At 44.4% G+C, this 19,109-nt stretch overlaps 1 protein-coding gene across 6 annotated transcripts in view; it reads right to left on the bottom strand.

Annotated features, from left to right (window-relative positions):
• Window positions 1-19,109, bottom strand: part of RSU1 (Ras suppressor protein 1) — a 355,370-nt gene that overhangs the window by 327,884 nt on the left and 8,377 nt on the right. For all 6 annotated transcript variants that reach the window (XR_003796044.1, XR_003796046.1, XR_003796045.1 and 3 more), the window contains exon 3: window positions 3,176-3,226. Coding sequence is in view for 3 of the 6 variants with exons in the window: in XM_029239182.1 (XP_029095015.1) it covers window positions 3,176-3,226 (51 nt within the window). In the remaining 3 variants the exon portion in view is untranslated. The remainder of the gene's footprint in view (window positions 1-3,175; window positions 3,227-19,109) is intronic.

The following is a 19,109-nucleotide window of genomic DNA, read 5'->3' as shown; positions in this document are numbered from 1 at the left end:
GGGGGGGGGCAGGCAAGGGAGGAAGGGAGAGGCAGGGCGGCCTGGCGTCAGAACCTCAGCTTTCCTCTGAAGCCAGAAAAGCACCTCCTTCCGGTGCCCAGAGAGCTACCTGTCCAGTCACAGCAGAAACGCAGAAGGAAAAGATTCACTCGCAACTCAGCCTCCCACTCGTTCCGTGCATCGCGGGAACGTGTACCTGGGCAAGTTGCTGCCGGCAGGGTCACCCCGCAATCACTGTACCAAAATCCATCAGCAGGGCCCCAAGCCCCAGGTTTAATGGTCAATCATGGCGCTGTAATAATGAGGAACCTCTAACAGCGATCACACTGACAATTTTGAAAGACGTTTACGAACTCTTGTGTCGAAAACGTCAAGAATTTCCACTCACAAAATCTTGGGGAATTTAGGGGTCATCAGCCCGCTTCCCCCTTCCACGTGGCCTCAGTCGTACTGCGTTGAGTGGACCCATTGATGTCAAAACCACCACCACGAAAAGGTGCGAGTGCTACACTGTTCCAACGGCCCTACAGATACCGACTCAGGTCTGTGGAGTCAAGAGCTGTCCCCACATCAAGGTCACAGTGTGACGAAGCTGGTGATTCATTCCCTAAGTACACAAGAGGAGATATCATGACAGTGTAACTGGCACACGAAGAGAAAAACACACATACTTTTTCAAGATGAAAGCAGTGCTGAGGGGTTTATCTTTTGAGTCTGAATGCGGTGCTGTCAGCCAGTCCCCGTTAAAGACCACAGAAAGTGAAACACACTGATTACAATAAAAAGTGACAGGAGGGTGGGCACACCCACCTCCGTGTAATGCATATTTATATTTCCATCAAATGGACATATTTACTATAAACACTGGAAAAACCATAGCAAAGCCATTCATTTAAATGCCAGAAAAACAGTAAAAGATGCTAATTTGACCTTAGTGGATGGAACAGATCGGGTGTCACTGACACCACTCACAGTGGCTTGAAACAGAATTTACCAAGACAATTAATTAGAGCTTACTGGATTAGGTCAAGAGTGTCTGAAATGGGAGAAAGGGGAAGAAAAAAAAAAAAGGGAAGAAGAAATAAAAAGTTTGCATCCATTCACAGCAAACCTCTTTAGCAGCAGACACAATTTAACTGTATTTATGCCTACCCAAATTAATCTCATGTTGCATGCCCGGAAAGACAAATTGATCCCCTGATCCCTGAGATTTCTCTCTTTGTGGACATTTAAAAAGAAATAAACTACAACCACCTGAAAGACTGTTGAAGGACCGGATCAATTAATGGTATAATAGGAATAAAACATGTTTGGCTTTCTTGTTTAAATGGAAACTTTTGCTGTGATGATGATGCAAGATCTAACAACAGTAGTAAGCTTGGCAATGAAGAAATATGTTCATGAGCTAAACGACAGACAGCTTCTGGAATTTCTGCTCACAAAATCTGGGGTAATTTAGGGATCATGCAGTCCCCCCTTCAAAACAAACTGCAAATCCCCTCTGAACTGGGATTAGGGTCTCAGTGAAGAGCAGAACCGTTTGTTACAAAAACAAGGAAAGTGGCAGCCTATTACCTGTTACGATAACGATCACACGTGACTTGTCAGCCTCACTTTCAGCTGCTGGAGCCCCCGATACGCAAACATGACAATTGTGCCCCTCTGCCCTTGCCATACAAACATGTGCTTTTTGCTAAAAATGAACTCATATGCCTGTCTGCTAAACACGAGGGGCCCTGCCACTCAATTCTCAGTAATCAACAGCTCTGTGACATTGCTTCAAGCTGTATATAACGCACACACACACATAAATTCGCGACACAAATCCCTCAACATGACATTCTGCTTCGTTTCACTGGACGTGGAAAGCTCCCTAACAAATTCCGGCCACATGATTAGAAAAATCATTCAAGTCTGCAGGAAATATGGCAAGCACAAAGAAGTGACCGTCAATTAGAAATCAGATGGCAGAGTGGGTCCCTGTCATTAAAAACTTTAAAGTCACAGCTCTAAAAATAAAATGGCGGGCTTCCCTGGTGGCACAGTGGTTGAGAGTCTGCCTGCCGATGCAGGGGACGCGGGTTCGTGCCCCGGTCCGGGAGGATCCCACGTGCCACGGAGTGGCTAGGCCCATGAGCCATGGCCGCTGAGCCTGCGCTCCACAACGGGAGAGGCCACAACAGTGAGAGGCCCGCGTACCACAAAAAAATAAATAAATAAATAAATAAAATGGCCCACAATTATTCACAGAAGATACGCTTTACAAAGAGGTATGAAATCTACTATATGTTAACCGTACCACTGCCAATGCCCAGGACAATTTTCCTTGGAAACCAGACTCAAGAACTTGAAAAACACAGATGCAAGTCTATATAATTTTTACAACTTTGGGCTTTTCTTCTCCCCCCATCAAGCAGGGAAGAAAAGTATAGCAACAGTTACATCTTCCCCTTTTGAGGAGAAAGTATAAATGAAAGCAAAGAACTCTTATTCTTTTTTTTTTTAATTTATTTATTTATTTTTGGCTGCGTTGGGTCTTCGTTGCTGCGCGCGGGCTTTCTCTAGTTGCAGTGAGCGGGGGCTACTCTTTGTTGCGGTGCGCGGGCTTCTCATTGCGGTGGCTTCTCTTGTTGCAGAGCATGGGCTTTAGGCGCGCAGGCTTCAGTAGTTGTGGCACGTGGGCTCAGTAGTTGCTACTCACGGGCTCTAGAGCGCAGGCTCAGTAGTTGTGGCGCACAGGCTTAGTTGCTCCGCGGCATGTGGGATCTTCCCGGACCAGGGCTCAAACCCATGTCCCCTGCACTGGCAGGCGGATTCTTAACCACTGTGTCACCAGGGAAGCCCTCCTCTTTTTGATAAGTTTTTTTTTGAAATAATAATGAAAGTCTCGGCATTTCAGGTCACTGCAGCAATTACCATGCCCTAAGGGGACCATTTCCAGACAATGTCACTGTCTTGTCTGGACACACATGATAGGGAAGAATCCTCAAAATAGAGCAAACTGCAAAATACAGGACCACCATCTGCTCAGGTACCTTAGTGTCACACAAGTAACCTCCCGGTTTGCCTAAATAATCACTTGTCACTAGTGTCTTTAAAGGAAGACAGAAGAATCAGCAGTACTGCCACAGTCCCTAAAAGTCAGAAGTTGTGTAACAGGACGGCGCTGACTTACTCGTTAGCTTGTTGTGGCTGAGGACCAGCTGTGTGATGTGGGACAGGGTGACTGTAAAAGAAAAAAGAGAAATCACACAGTCAGTTAATGTGCCCAAAGTACACCTACACTCCTACAAGGTGAAGTGCTAAGTTATTTTCCCAGGTTGGAGTGTTATCGCTCGAAAAAACAGAAGCAGGGGTTCACAGAAGGCTGTCTGCTCAATGTTAAACCAAATCAGGAAAAGCTATGCAATTAGCAGAGCAGAGCGAGTCAGCACTGACGGCATTAATGTCGCAGGTCCAAACACGACAAGGCCCGGTTATGCCGCTCGGCGGCCTGGCCCAGTGGTCCAGCCTCAAGAGCCCATCTCACTAAGGGGACGGGTCAGGAGATCCGGCCCAGAGCCCGGGGAGGGACAGCTCCTCCCCCACTTCCCCACATGCTTAAACAAACCATCGCGTCGAGACAGAGACCACGTCACCCTACCGCCCCTGAGCCCACGGTCAACCCCAAAACGCTGCTACAGGCTCTCAGATGATCCCAGTAAGAACCTTCCACAAGTTCCTCTCTACAAGTTTTGGTTGACATTTGAAAGCACCAGTAGATTGCTCACCAATTTCGAACATTATCATGGAGGCTTAATCTGCTGAAAAAGATTAGATCTGCTTTAAAAAGAAAAAAAGGTTTTTCCAACTACCAAGAAAGAAAATATACATACAGATCCATTTAAAAAAAAAAAAAAGAAGAAGAAGAAGAAAAGAAAGAAAAGGAATAAAAAAGCCAGACAGGGCTTCACTGGTGGCGCAGTGGTTGAGAGTCCGCCTGCCGATGCGGGGGACGCGGGTTCGTGCCCCGGTCCGGGAAGATCCCACATGCCGCGGAGCGGCTGGGCCCGTGAGCCATGGCCGCTGAGCCTGCGCGTCCAGAGCCTGTGCTCCGCAACAGGAGAGGCCCCAGCAGTGAGAGGCCCGCGTACGACAAAAAAAAAAACAAAAAGCCAGACGGAAAAAAGTGACCTGCCTTCTACTTTGGGTTCTAAAACTTCACTGCGTGGTCAGCAAGCTATATGTATATTTTATTTTTGTGGGTATATATATAAATTATATATATACACACACCTATTTATATAAATTAAATATTTATATATAAATTAAAATCTAAACGATTTTAAACAATATACTAAATATACTAACTAAATACAGTATACTTTATACAGTATACTTTATACTACAATTTTAAACGCAGATGTATTAGTGAAGAAACATATTTAAAATTTTTTTTTAATTTTTCCAATATTCTTTCTATAAGAACGTTATTTTAATGCAACAGAGTTGCATTAATGCATTATTATTATTATTAATGCATTATTTTAATGCAACAGAGTTCTTTCCATAAAGGAATAATAAGACAAATATTTTTTCTCAAGAAGGGTCTCAGGGTTGGACCCCAGCATCCTTGAAAAAAATATGTATCATCGTTGACCACAATTTTTGAGTGTTTTTCTTTTGTTCAACCTCCCACAAAGTTAGAGAAAAGTTCACAATACAGTGCAAAGACCTGCTTTTCTGCCCTGACCCATCTGAGATTAAGCTGTTGGCTTGATGTCCCATAAACTTTAGGGTATTCCTACAAAGACATTTTCCTGCAAAACCACAACATAATCACCAAAGTCAAAAACTGAGCATGATACATCATTACCATCTAATCCTCAGCCCCCAAGTTTCACCAAATGTCCCAGTGTCCTTTTGACGCGTCCCCATCACTGAGGACTTCCCTGCTGTCTGGCAAGAGATACTCAAGCTCATCTTGTACTTTGGCTGCCACAGGCTTGGAATCAATCAGCCATTTCTCCAATGAACTGATTCTGTGGAAAATAGTACTTACAAGCCAAAATCTGGGCACTAGATGTGCTCATTGTTATTTGGGGGCTCAGTATTCTCAGTGCACAGAATTAGAGAATACACACTCACCCCCCCCCCACACACATCTGTACGGATCTCTACACACACATCTGAACTTGAATCCCAAGTTCACACCAATAGATGGATTCCAATACAACACTGCATGGTTCATTCTCATTTTCTCCGTCTCCTAATTGTTAACTCCCTTCTCTAACAGCGAGAACTCTGGTATCCATTATTTTTAACCTACTTACGTACGCCATCGATACCCCTACATATAACTGCGTGAAGCAGGGTCATCTTACAGCCGTGTTGGGATGGCTCTATGCTGACCTGCAGGGACACCTGGAAGTCTGATACTGATTCTGGGTCAAGATCCAGATGAGTAGATGAGCTCGAGATGTGTCATGTCCTGTTCAAAGTTGCAAACACCTTGGAGGCTCCAGGACCAGCTTGTTCACATGTCCAGGGATGTGTAGGTCGCTGGCTTATACCTGGTTAGAGGCACCTGACCAGTCGGGCACAGAAGACAGCGCTAGACATTTCTGCCCACGCACTCCCAACACCCAGACTCGTTGAATATGTCTTGAAAGTTCTTACCTGGAGATAAAGTATGCCCTGAGCAACCAAGAAACGAGCCTGGGGGGCTGCGCCAGTGAGCCCCTGGGAACAATGACGTTTGCCTGTGCTTTCTAACCCCTGCTAAGCTATGTCCTGTGCCCTCATTAACTCCCTGGGTGAGTGGGCTCTGAGGAACCTTCTGGGTTCTTTCAACTATGCACCCGTGTATTAATGCAGGAACCCATCTCCCCATGCTCTTTCTTCCTACTTGGACACCTGCCCGGTTCACCCTCCTCACCTGCACCTCCAACCTCCTGGCCCTGGTCCTGCTTTTGGGCTTGGACCCCCCAAGCCAGGCTCCCCACCCTGCTCTGGGCCACCACGCCCACCCCCCAACACCTGAATGCCTCTTTTCCTGTTGCACTTACCGGCTTCGGGATTGAAACCTTAGGGGAGGAGGAAGAGAAAGGCAAAGCACAGGGGAAGAGCATTTTTGTGATTTTAAAAGCATCACCATGATGGCTTCTTACATGACAAGTTAGATTCTAGACACTGCAGAACATCTCACACATTTGTATTTATAAGAGTTAAGATTGTTCTTGTCCACCAGATAAAGCATTCCTTTACCTCTGAGGCATAGAGTCTGATATGAAAACAAAAAATTTCCAAGAGCTGTCCTCATACAAAACCAGATGAAACAGATTCAGAGATATACGAGTTAAGACAGTGGTCAGTATCATAGGAGAACAAACCACAAATAACAGGAGTTACACAAGAGTTTCTCTCTCACTTACACACGGGCAGTCCAGAGGTTCCTGGTATCTTGTTGCTCAGCCATTCATGGATCCCACCTCATGCTCCAAAAAGGCTGCCTGAGCTTAGCCATCATGCCTGCATTCCCCTTAGGAAGACGGAAAGGGGAAAAGAGCCTTCCTCCTCACAATTCTTCCAAGAAATTGCACATGGCACTTCCATTGCCAAGCAATTAATCAGCATTTTGTAATACAGTGATGCCTAGATGCAAAAGAGGTGGGGAAACATAGCCTGGATTCCAAGTGACCACATGCCAGATACAGTCAGGGGTTTTATAACCCACAAAGATGGGGCAAACCAAAACAGACAACTAGCAGCCTCACACTAGCAAACCACCCCATTTGAGTGTCACAGAAATCAATTCTGAGGACAAAAGCAAAAAACCCCTGATAATCTGATCGCCTCCTGCCGTAATTTTTCCTAAAATATCACAACTACCATAATTAAAGGAAAAAAACTTTGCTGTTCTCCCAGCTAACATTCACAATGAAAGATTTAATTAGGAAAAGTTGGGCCTTTTCAATCTTTTCATTCTGTCTTCTCTACAAGCATTTAGCAGGGGAGAAAATCTAAGTTTGAAAGTCCTTTTTTTTTTTTAAATAGAGAAGAGAAGTGCATATGTTGCTTTACCTGATCACACCACTAGAGATGTATTTTTCTTTCTCATTATTGTTACAGGACTACATGCTAAAGTAGGTAAGAGGGAGAAAAATTAGAGCAGAAAAGAAAAAGTTAATAAAAGATCTGTGAGGAAATGTTTAGGGCAACAAAGGACTCCAGGCTGGGTCTGCGGGGAGAGCAGTTAAGTTGGACAGAATTGAAATCACAGAATCAATCACAAAGCCTGTGACAGGCAAAGACCAAGGACCAACAGACATATTCATGCAACCTGCCACTCCCCTCCACTTGGCCGTGGTGAGTCCATTGTGGGTTTCCTATGGAAACTGCAGTGTTAAAGAAGAAGGAGAAAAGGTCTAGCAGAATAGAAAGGCTTATTTAAAAGTACAATAGCCACCCTAGTCAATCATGTGGGTGACATGGAATGAGGCTGTCCCCACTGACCTGCCCTGCTGACCCTAACCGCACACTGGGAAATCTCCCGCTGCAGGAATATCATACCTTACGGTCCTGCCAGTCAGGAACCGTCAGGAAGCAGTGGCACCAGAACAGTGACAACAAACGGTTATTAAAATTCCTAAAGCGATGTTAAACCATGCACTGCCGGGCATTTTCTAAGTCGAATGCACTTCCAAAAGTCAGCTAAATAACTGAGAAAACGTGCTGGCATACTCAGTTGACTGCTGCAGTGCCTTGGATACCATTCTGTCTTCAGCCTTTAGAAACGGTATGTGGGGGCTTCCCTGGTGGCGCAGTGGTGAGGAATCCACCTGCCAGTGCAGGGGACACGGGTTCGAGCCCTGGTCCGGGAAGATCCCACATGCCGCGGAGCAACTAAGCCCGTGCACCACAACTACTGAGCCTGCGCTCTAGAGCCCACGAGCCACAACTACTGAGCCCGCGGGCCACAACTGGATATTTACCAGGCACGCTTAGAGTGTCAATGGTCTCTTCCTTGGAGATTCTGTTAGAAGTAACGTCAACAGTACATCCTCATGAGACTGGGACAGTCCTGGATTACGCCCACTTTCCTTCTCAAAACTGTCCTGGTTTGCATGATATGCCACACAGTCCCTCAATTTAGGTAACACAGAATACGCACCAAAATCCTAAACTGCAAAATATAAAAGGATCGTGGGCACAAGAGAAGTGTATCTGAAAGGATAACAGGAGGTTAGAAGGAGACATCACAGGGACTTCCCTGGCGGTCCAGTGGTTAGGACTCCACGCTTCCACTGCAGGGGGCCAGGGTTCGATCCCTGGTCGGGGAACTAAGCCTTGTGGTGCAGTAAAAAAAAAAAAAAAAAAAGAGAGACATCATTTACTGTGGGATGACACGTCCAAAAATGCTTTAAGGCACTGAAACTGGACTTGGAGGATATATGGAAATTGGAGGTTATGGAAGCAATTCTAGGCTCATCTGAGTGAAGAGATGGAAAACAGAGAAGACACAGGCCTGGACTGAGCAGGCGGTATTGCAATGGAATATATTCAGAAATATCAAAGGACTAGCTAACACTCCTAGAAAAAGAATCATGGTCTCTAGATGAAACGCGGAAGCAGATGTTGTTTTTTAAAACAGACACAGTCTTTTTCTTCTTTCCTTCTTCTTCAGCATCAAGTGGACAGTGTGAGGAAAGTAAGCAGGATGAAATCCACAGCACCAGATGATGACACAGCAGACCTGCTTTCAAAATAACCCACCATATCACAACGACGTGCCACGCTGGAAACTGTCTCTCCAGTCTTCAGTCCGGCAATCGGAAGCAAGTCACTCCTCTGGAGGCACTTTAGAAAGGATTAAAGTTCTAGCTTCACAGAATGACGTTGCTATCCAGAGGAAAAAACACAGCTAGGATGAGACAAGGGGGGCGAGACTTGGAAACGCACACAGTGATAACGGGACTTGAAAGTTTCTGCCGCCTTGTCGCAGGTCAGAATTGGGCATCTTTGGGTTCCCAATGAAAGATTCTAGAACACTGGCCACCAAAACCTGGATTGTAACCGTCAGTTCATTTCACAGGCTGCGCTCCCATGGAAGCAATCGGAAAGACACCACTACCTTCAGAAGACAAACGGTTTACTATTTTGTTTGGTCTCGCCACACGGCATGCGGGATCTTAGTTCCCCCACCAGGGATCGAACCCACGGCCCCTTGCATTGGAAGTGTAGCGTCTTAACCACTGGACTGCCAGGGAAGTCCCTAGTTTACCCTTTTCTGACAGCTCTTGAGCTATCAAATATTGCAGTGGGAGAACAGCCATACCCTCTGGGATGTTCAAAGAGGGTCACCTTTGACTTGTGTTACAATTCCAGGGTGGGCAGCCTTCAAATTCGGGGCAAGTCTGCAGGTTACACTGCAAACGGTACCCTCTGTGAATTCGATTCCTCCCAAAGTTGTTGACTACAAAGAAGAATTCATTTGAACTGAAAATACAGGATGATCCCAAAGGCTTTTCCATTAGGGCTCCCGGTAGGCTAGAAACAGCGACAGCCCTAAGTAACTCGGATTCAGAGACTCGGCGGGGCTGCGGGAGAGGCCGCAGGTGAGCACCACGCAGCCACGCTGACCACTGTGGGTCCCGGGTCTCCAAGATGCGTGATTAAAATGCCTGCCCGCGTCACACGCTGAAGTTACTGCACCCCTGCTAAAAGGATGCAGATTCAGATCTTAAGCATGCAGCTTCTGACAGTATATTTAAGTGAAGGCAGACAATAAAACGTTTGATACCAAGGTGTAATACAAATATCGAATTCATCAACACACCCAGAATCATAAAAGAACATTTCTTTTGAATTTCGTTCATAATTTAAAACTTCAGGGGGAAAAAAAAAATCACCAGGGTATGAAAGCTTTCCTTTCCTCCCCAACCAACTACTGTGGTGAGGTGGAAACTCTTTGGTAGCAAGTTTTCAAAACTGGTTACTTGACTGAGTCCTATTTGCACATAAATGGTCACTCAAGCATGATTAATTGCTTTTTCATTCAACAGAAAGCAATTTATCATAGATGATGATTTTTAACAATGTGATACGTCTTCCTTTACGTAAATAAGAGCAGAGAATTCACACATGCTGAGAACCCCCATGAGCTGGTCACTGACTGAGGCTTCTGTGTCTACTGGGACATTAAGTCAAAAGACGCTGGACCCAAGGCACCGTGTTACTGACAACATGGAGCCTACATCCTTCCCATCCAAACACATCGCTTTACAGTCTCTCCTTCAGGAAAAAGGACAAAGAAAAATTTTTAATTTTGAAGATGTCTGGGAGAATTAAAGAGGAAAATACAGTGAGCTGCCTAAGGTTCACGGTTGTTCACTGCTCTTGGGGAATGAGGAAGATGACATGAATGAAGGCTCAGGGAGTTACAAACTGTTTGCAGGGCACTGTACTTAGTTATGTTGACAAAGGCAGAATACGCGTGAGACACAGGCACTGCCGTCAAGGAGCTTACTCTGTAATGAGGGGACGCGATAAAAAACCACAACACAAGGCAGAATGTCAGCACCACAAGGAGGTAAGCGGATTCGAAACTCCCGTTAAAAGGGAAATGCTGCAGGGCTTCCCTGGTGGCGCAGTGGTTGAGAGTCCGCCTGCCGATGCAGGGGACGCGGGTTCGTGCCCTGGTCCGGGAAGATCCCACATGCCGCGGAGCGGCTGGGCCCGTGAGCCATGGCCGCTGAGCCTGCGCGTCCGGAGCCTGTGCTCCGCAACGGGAGAGGCCCCAGCAGTGAGAGGCCTGTGTACCGTGCAAAAAAAAAAGGCAAATGCTGCAAAGTTTTTTCAGGGTAAGAGCTTCCAGGTCCAGAGTCAGTTTTATTCTATATCTACATACCTACCTTCTCCCCCAACCCAGCTTTTTTTTTTTTTTTTTTTTTTACTTGTCTGTATTGAATAATTTTTCTAGCATAAACTGTTGTAGTTGTGTAACCTAAAATAGGTGTACTTTTAGAAATCAGTTATAGGAAAAAGCTTCAGCTCCTCAATTTACAGATAAGGAAACTGTGGCCCAGAGGTAAAGTGATTTTCCTAAGGTTCCCCACAAACTCCCCACTCCCCCAGAATCAGAACTGAGACTCTAACCAAGGCTTCCAGATTCTACCTCTTGAGCTTATTCTTCCTAAACTGGAAAAACAATATTCACACCTCGGGGGAGTGTTCTTTTCAAGATGGTGGAAATGCCTATCATTAAAGAGTATAAACCAGAGTAGAAAGTCCTTTCTATCTTGAAGAGATATGACAGTTACAAAGAAGGGCTCAAGCACAGCTAGAATACCAAGTTTCAAGCAGCGTGAGACCCGGACTGTAATTCCATGAGAATACTGAGGAAAATAAAAAAATGCTGGATTTCTCTAAAGCGCAGTTCTTCATGTTTAAAATGAAAAGCTGAATTAAATTATTCGATTCTGTGAGAAACACAGAAGAGAGAAGAAAAGAAAGAACTAATATACATGTAATGCCTCCTACATCAATATGCAACACTGGGGACTTTATAACCACTCATTAGAATAAAAAAATGTTAAAATATAACAACTGACACTGCAGAAACACAAAGGATCATGAGACACTACTAGAAGCAACTCTATGCCAATAAAATGGACAGCCTGGAAGAAACAGACAAATTCTTAGAAAAGCACAACCTTCTGAGGCTGAACCAGGAAGAAAGAGAAAATGTAAACAGACCAATCACAAGCACTGAAATTGAAACTGTGATTAAAAACCTTCCAATAAACAAAAGCCCAGGACCAGATGGCTTCACAGACAAATTTTATCAAACACTTAAAGAGCTAACACCTATCCTTCTCAAACTCTTCCAAAATATAGCAGAGGAAGGAACACTCCCAAACTCATTCTACGAGGCCACCATCACCTTGATACCAAAACCAGACAAGGATGTCACAAAGACAGAAAACTACAGGCCAATATCACTGATGAACATAGATGCAAAAATCCTCAACAAGATACTAGCAAACAGAATCCAACAGCACATTAAAAGGATCATACACCATGATCAAGTGGGGTATAGCCCAGGAATGCAAGGATTCTTCAATATACACAAATCAATCAATGTGATACACCATATTAACAAACTGAAGAAGAAAAACCATATGAAAATCTCAATAGATGCAGAAAAAGCTATCGACAAAATTCAACACCCATTTATGATAAAAACTCTCCAGAAAGTAGGCATAGAGGGAACCTACCTGAATGTAATAAAGGCCATATATGACAAACCCACAGCCAACATCGTTCTCAATGGTGAAAAACTGAAACCATTTCCTCTAAGATCAGGAACAAGACAAGGCCGCCCACTCTCACCACTATTATTTGACATAGTTTTGGAAGTTTTAGCCACAGCAATTGGAGACGAAAAATAAATAAAAGGAATGCAAATCGGAAAGAAGTAAAACTGTCACTGTTTGCAGATGACATGATACTATACATAGAGAATCCTAAAGATGCTACCAGAAAACTACTAGAGCTAATCAATGAATTTGGTAGAGTAGCAGGATACAAAATTAATGCACAGAAATCTCTTGCATTCCTATACACTAATGATGAAAAATCTGAAAGAGAAATTAAGGACACACTCCCATTTACCACTGCAACAAAAAGAATAAAATACCTAGGAATAAACCTACCTAAGGAGACAAAAGACCTGTATGCAGAAAACTATAAGACATTGATGAAAGAAATTAAAGGTGATACAAACAGATGGGAAGATATACTATGTTCTTGGATTGGAAGAATCAACATTGTGAAAATGACTATACTACCCAAAGCAATCTAAAGATTCAATGCAATCTCTAGCAAACTACCAAGGGCATTCTTCACAGAACTAGAACAAAAAGTTTCACAATTTGTATGGAAACACAAAAGACCCCAAATAACCAAAGCAATCTTGAGAAAGAAAAACAGAGCTGTAGGAATCAGGCTCCCTGACTTCAGACTATACTACAAAGATACAGTAATCAAGGCAGTATGGTACTGGCACAAAAACAGAAATATAGATCAATGGAACAGTACAGAAAACCCAGAGATAAACCCACGCACATATGGTCACCTTATCTTTGATAAAGGAAGACTATACAATGGAGAAAAGACAGCTCTTCAATAAGTGGTGCTGGGAAAACTGGACAGCTACATGTAAAAGAATGAAATTAGAACACTCCCTAACACCATACACAAAAATAAACCCAAAATGGATTAAAGACCTAAATGTAAGGCCAGACACTATCAAACTCTTAGAGGAAAACATAGGCAGGACACTCTATGACATAAATCACAGCAAGATCCTTTCTGACCCACCTCCTAGAGAAAAGGAAATGAAAACAAAAATAAACAAACGGGACCTAATGAAACTTAAAAGCTTTTGCACAGCAAAGAAGACCATAAAAAAGACAAAATGACAACCCTCAGAATGGGAGAAAATATTTGCAAATGAAGCAACTGACAAAGGATTAATCTCCAAAATTTACAAGCAGCTCATGCAGCTGAATATCAAAAAAACAAACAACCCAATCCAAAAGTGTGCAGAAGACCTAAACAGACCTTTCTCCAAAGAAGATATACAGATTGCCAACAAACACATGAGAGGATGCTCAACCTCATTAATCATTATAGAAATGCAAATCAAAACTACAATGAGATATCATCTCACACCGGTCAGAATGGCCATCATCAAAAAATCTACAAACAATAAATGCTGGAGAGGGTGTGGAGAAAAGGGAACCCTCTTGCACTGTTGGTGGGAATGGAAATTGATACAGTCACTATGGAGAACAGTACAGAGGTTCCCTAGAAAACTAAAAATAGAACTACCATATGACCCAGCAATCCCACTACTGGGCATATACCCAGAGAAAACCATAATTCAAAAAGAGTCATGTACCACAATGTTCACTGCAGCTCTGTTTACAATAGCCAGGATATGGAAGCAACCTAAGTGTCCATCGACAGATGAATGGATAAAGAAGATGTGGCACATATATACAATGGAATATTACTCAGCCATATAAAGAAACGAAATTGAGTTATTTGTAGTGAGGTGGATGGACCTAGAGTCTGTCCTACAGAGTGAAGTAAGTCAGAAAGAGAAAAACAAATACTGTATGCTAACACATATACCTGGACTCTAAATAAAAAAATGATTCTGAAGAACCTAGGGGCAGGACGGGAATAAAGACACAGACATAGGGAATGGATTTGAGGACACGGGGAGGGGGAAGAGTAAGCTGGGACAAAGTGAGAGAGTGGCATGGACATATATACACCACCAAATGTAAAATAGATGGCTAGTGGGAAGCAGTCGCATAGCACAGGGAGATCAGCTTGGTGCTCTGTGACCACCTAGAGGCGTGGGATAGGGAGGGTGGGAGGGAGACGCAAGAGGGAGGAGATATGGGGACATATGTATACATATAGCTGATTCACTTTGTTATAAAGCAGAAACTAACACACCACTGTAAATCAATTATACTCCAATAAAGATGTTAAAAAAAACGTTAAAATAGAAGAGTAGCCACAACAGCTAATGTTTACCAAACACTTAAAATGTGTCAGCCACGGTTCTAAGAACTTTATTACCTCCTGTATTCCTCACAATAAGGCTAACAGACAGCATTATTATTCTCTGCCTCCCTCCTAATTTTAGTTTTCTTTTTTTGCATTTTTTTTTAAATTTATTTTTGGCTGTGTTGGGTCTTTGTTGCTGCGTGTGGGCTTTCTCTAGTTGGGGCGAGTGGGGGCTACTCTTCGTTGCGGTGCACGGGCTTCTCATTGCGGTGGCTTCTCTTGTTGCAGAGCATGGGCTCTAGGCGCGTGGGCTTCAGTAGTTGTGGCACGCGGGCTCAGTAGTTGTGGCTCCCAGGCTCTAGGCACAGGCTCAGTAGTTGTGGCTCCCGGGCTCTAGAGCGCAGGCTCAGTAGTTGTGGCACACGGGCTTAGTTGCTCCGCGGTATGTGGGATCTTCCCCGACCCAGGCTTGAAGCCTTGTCCCCTGCATTGGCAGGCGGATTCTTAGCCACTGTGCCACCAGGGAAGCCCGCCCTACCTCCCAATTTTAAATGAGAAAAATGAGGCCCAGAGAGGTTAGGTAACCTGCCTGAGGTTTCAGCACTAGTAAGTAGACAGGGCCCTTTAAAAGCTGTTTCCCAACAAGAATCTGATTAGTTCTGACCGTGTTTTTCTACTAGGCAAATACAAATAAGATAAAAAGGAGGGCTTCCCTGGTGGCGCAGTGGTTGAGAGTCTGCCTGCCGATGCAGGGGATACGGGTTCGTGCCCCGGTCCAGGAAGATCCCACATGCCGCAGAGCAGCTGGGCCCGTGAGCCATGGCCACTGAGCCTGCGCGTGCTCCGCAACGGGAGAGGCCACAACAGTGAGAGGCCCGCGTACCACAAAAAAAAAAAAAAAAAAAAAAAGATAAAAAGGAGCCCTGGTCCATTGGTTCATTTTTTCCCCCCAAATGAAGATGGGCAACGCCATACATGCACACCTTCCACTTCAGACCAACCGCTCTGTTCTCACCTTCCCCGTGTCGCTGCCAGCAGAGAAGGCCGCTGCGTGGGAGTTGAGGGTGGGCTTCTCTCTGCCCCCTGATCAACCTCCCTCCACGCTTCTTACCCTCAACCCAAGAGCCATGTTTTTCCCTGGTGGCTTCAGGAGCAGGAAGACCCAGAATCTCTGAGCTTCTTCCACAGGGCCGGGTGGCTCTCCGAACTCAAAGCGCTGTAGGTCCTCTGACAGGCACCGCGTGTCTGAGGGCCGCTGGGCCACCAGCCGGCACCCACACCCAGCACACGATGTGGCCTCGCAGGCCGCCCTTCATTGCTTTTCCCCGGCCATCGTCTGCTCCCCCCAAGCCACCCCTTAACCCTGACCTCCAAGAGCTACCTTGTCCGGTCCCAGACCCCTAGTCTACCTGACATCAGCGGCTCCCCGCTCAAATCTCGGTACCTGTTTTCTGATCACCCACGGGGTCCCCCTCCATCTCTCCCCACAATCCTGCCCCAGCCTCTGCCACCCGCCTCTCTCCCGCCCCCACACACAGATCCAGCAAACAGATGTGCCCCTGAGGGCATCCACGCCTCCACTCCCGCCCGAAGGCCCATTAGACTCTTCAGCCCCAAACCCGCTGCCCCACCAGAGAACAGCCTGTGCCTCAGTGTAACAAATGCACAGTGTCCTAACGACTGGCCCTGAGGACCATTCTGAGGTACCTACTCTGCATCAGGTACTACACAGACGTCATCTTTTATTTGAGGGGCGGCAGAATTTTCCCATTTCATCAATGAGGAAATTGACGTACAAAGACAGGAAGTGATCTAAGGGCATGTTACAAATAAATGGCAAAGTGGGATAATTAATAAAGACCATGGCTCCAAAGTCGGTGCTTTGAGCCAGGACACTATACTCTCTCCTTATATCAACTCTAGAGGTATTAAACAACACCCAAACAGGAGGCTTTACCACAAAGAATCTAAACAAAGGTGCCTTTGTTATGTTAATGAGGTGACTTGCAGAAGTTTCTAAAGGATGGGGGCTGGTTGCCAGGGCTGGAACGTTCAGTCCCATCCCCTTGCTAACCGGTTCTTCCTAACTTGATCTAGAGATTCAGTGCAATCCCAATGAAAACCACAGCAAGTTTATTTTGTGAATGGCGCCAAACCGATTCTAAAATTTATATGGGAAGGCAAAAGACCCAAAATAGCAATAAAATATTGAAAAACAAACTCAGAAAATTGACACGTCCCAACTCAAAACTTACTATATAAATCCACAGTCATCAATTGAAAAAAACAAAGACATCACTGGAACAGAAGAGTACCCGGAAACAGACCCACACAAATAGTCAACTGGTCTCTGACAAAGGAGCAAAGGCAATTCAATGGAAAAAGGATAATCTTCTCAACAAATGGTGCTGGAATTTGACATCTACATAAGAAAAAAAAAAAGAATCCAGACACAGAACTTACACCTTTGACAAATATTGACTCAAAGTGGTTCATAGTGTAAAATGCAAAAGCCGTAAAGTCCTAGAATACAACACAGGAGAAAATCTAGGCAGCCCTTGATCTGGTAATGACTTCTTAGATACAACACCAAAAGCACTATCAAAAAAAAAAAAAAAGGTGTTAACTGGCTGGGACTTCATTAAAATTAAAAACTTCTCCTCTATGAAAGACAGTGTTAATAAAAGGGAAACAAGAGCCACAGACTAAGACAACATTTTTGCAAAACACACATCTGATATAGGACTTCTTTCCAAAATACACAAAGAACTTTTTAAATCCAACAATAAGAAAACAAACATCCCAATTAAAAAGTGGGCCAAAGACCTTAACAGACACCTCATCAAAGCAAATATACAGAGGGCAAACAAGCATATGAAAAGATTTTCCACATGACACGCCATTAAGGAACTGCCCATTGAAAACAACGAGATACTGCTACACGCCTATCAGAATGGGCAAAATCCAGAATACTGACAGCACCAAACATTGACAAGGGTGTGGAGCCACAGGAACTCTCATTCATTGCCGGGGGATGTACGAAATGGTGCAGCCACTTCGGAAGACAGTGGTTTCTTATTACACCAAAAATACTCTTACCATAGGATCCAGTAATTCTGTTCCTTTGCATTTACCCAAGAGTCAAAAAACTACGTTCACACAAAAATCTGCACATGGATGTTTACAGCGGCAAACTGACAAAATGTGACAGCAACCAAGATGTCCTTCAATATGTGAAAGGACAAAAAAGCTATGGTGCATTCAGACAATGGAATTTTAACCAATAATAAAAAAAATACGAGCTATGGAGCCAAGACAAGACACAGAAGAAACTTAAACTCATATTGCTAAGTCAAAGAAGGCTTTCTGTAAAGATTACGAACTATACGATTTCAACTACATCACATTCTGGGAAAGGCAAAACTACAGACATAAAATTTCAGTGGTTGCCTGGGGTTCAACAGGAGGTAATGAGGAAGAGAGGGAAAATAAGTAGAACACAGAGGGTATTTAGGACAGTGAAACTACTCTGTAGGATATTATGCATCTGTTAAAAGCCATAGTGTGTTACAGCACAACCAGCGGCCAACAATGTAAACTGTGGATTTTAGTGAATAATAATGTATCGATGCTGCTCCATCAACTGCAACGAAAGTATCACTCGAATGAATGCCAGATGTTAACAACAGGGGAAACTGCTGTAAAAAAAAGTGAAGTATAATACAACAAACAGAAAAAGGAGGAGAATGGGGATAGAATATGCACAGAACGACTCTTTTCAGCAATACCGGCGCTGGTAATATTAGCATTGCTATTTGTGTGTAATGTACCAAATAAGTAACTGTGAGATAGTCTAACATCATGTGTATCCCTGACAATCAGGATTCTCAGAGTGGAAGTAGAGACTAGTGTGAAGGAAGTTAAGTAAGAGCCTTACAGTCCCATATTTGAACTGGACGTTAGATATTTTAATCTTCATATATGTGTATATATGTATCTGTATATATCTACAGATACATATATTGCGACACGTGTGTGTGTGTGTGTGTATACTGTTTTTTTTTTTAGCTGTGTCTGCTAAAAATGCCTAAAGACCATGAACGACCCAGGAATAATGAGCACCCCTGGAGCCCAGATTGTGGTCCCAAAATATTGCCCACTAAGACAGACAAACAAAAACAGGGTTTCTATGAGGACAGCTGATTCCAGGTCCGGGATAGGAATTCACAGACACACCGGGAACAGCTTGTTACTCTTTGCTCACGTCCACTGGATGGGAGAGCCAACGACAAGAGGTTCCCACAGGCCAAAAATGAACAGTTTGCACTTGAACAAAGACCGTGGCTGCAAGGCTGTGGTGTGCATAGATGAAAACATATTTTTTTTTTTTTTTTTGCGGTACGCGGGCCTCTCACTGTTGTGGCCTTTCCCGTTGCGGAGCACAGGCTCCTGACGCGCAGGCTCAGTGGCCATGGCTCACGGGCCCAGCTGCTCCGCGGCACGTGGGATCTTCCCGGACCGGGGCACGAACCCGCGTCCCC

The sequence above is a fragment of the Monodon monoceros genome, unplaced genomic scaffold (assembly GCF_005190385.1).
Source record: "Monodon monoceros isolate NGI ecotype Baffin Bay Population unplaced genomic scaffold, NGI_Narwhal_1 Super_Scaffold_21, whole genome shotgun sequence".
Lineage (NCBI taxonomy): Eukaryota > Metazoa > Chordata > Mammalia > Artiodactyla > Monodontidae > Monodon > Monodon monoceros.
The sequence above is the reverse complement of the archived record's forward strand: the minus strand, read 5'-3'. Positions and strand labels throughout refer to the sequence as shown.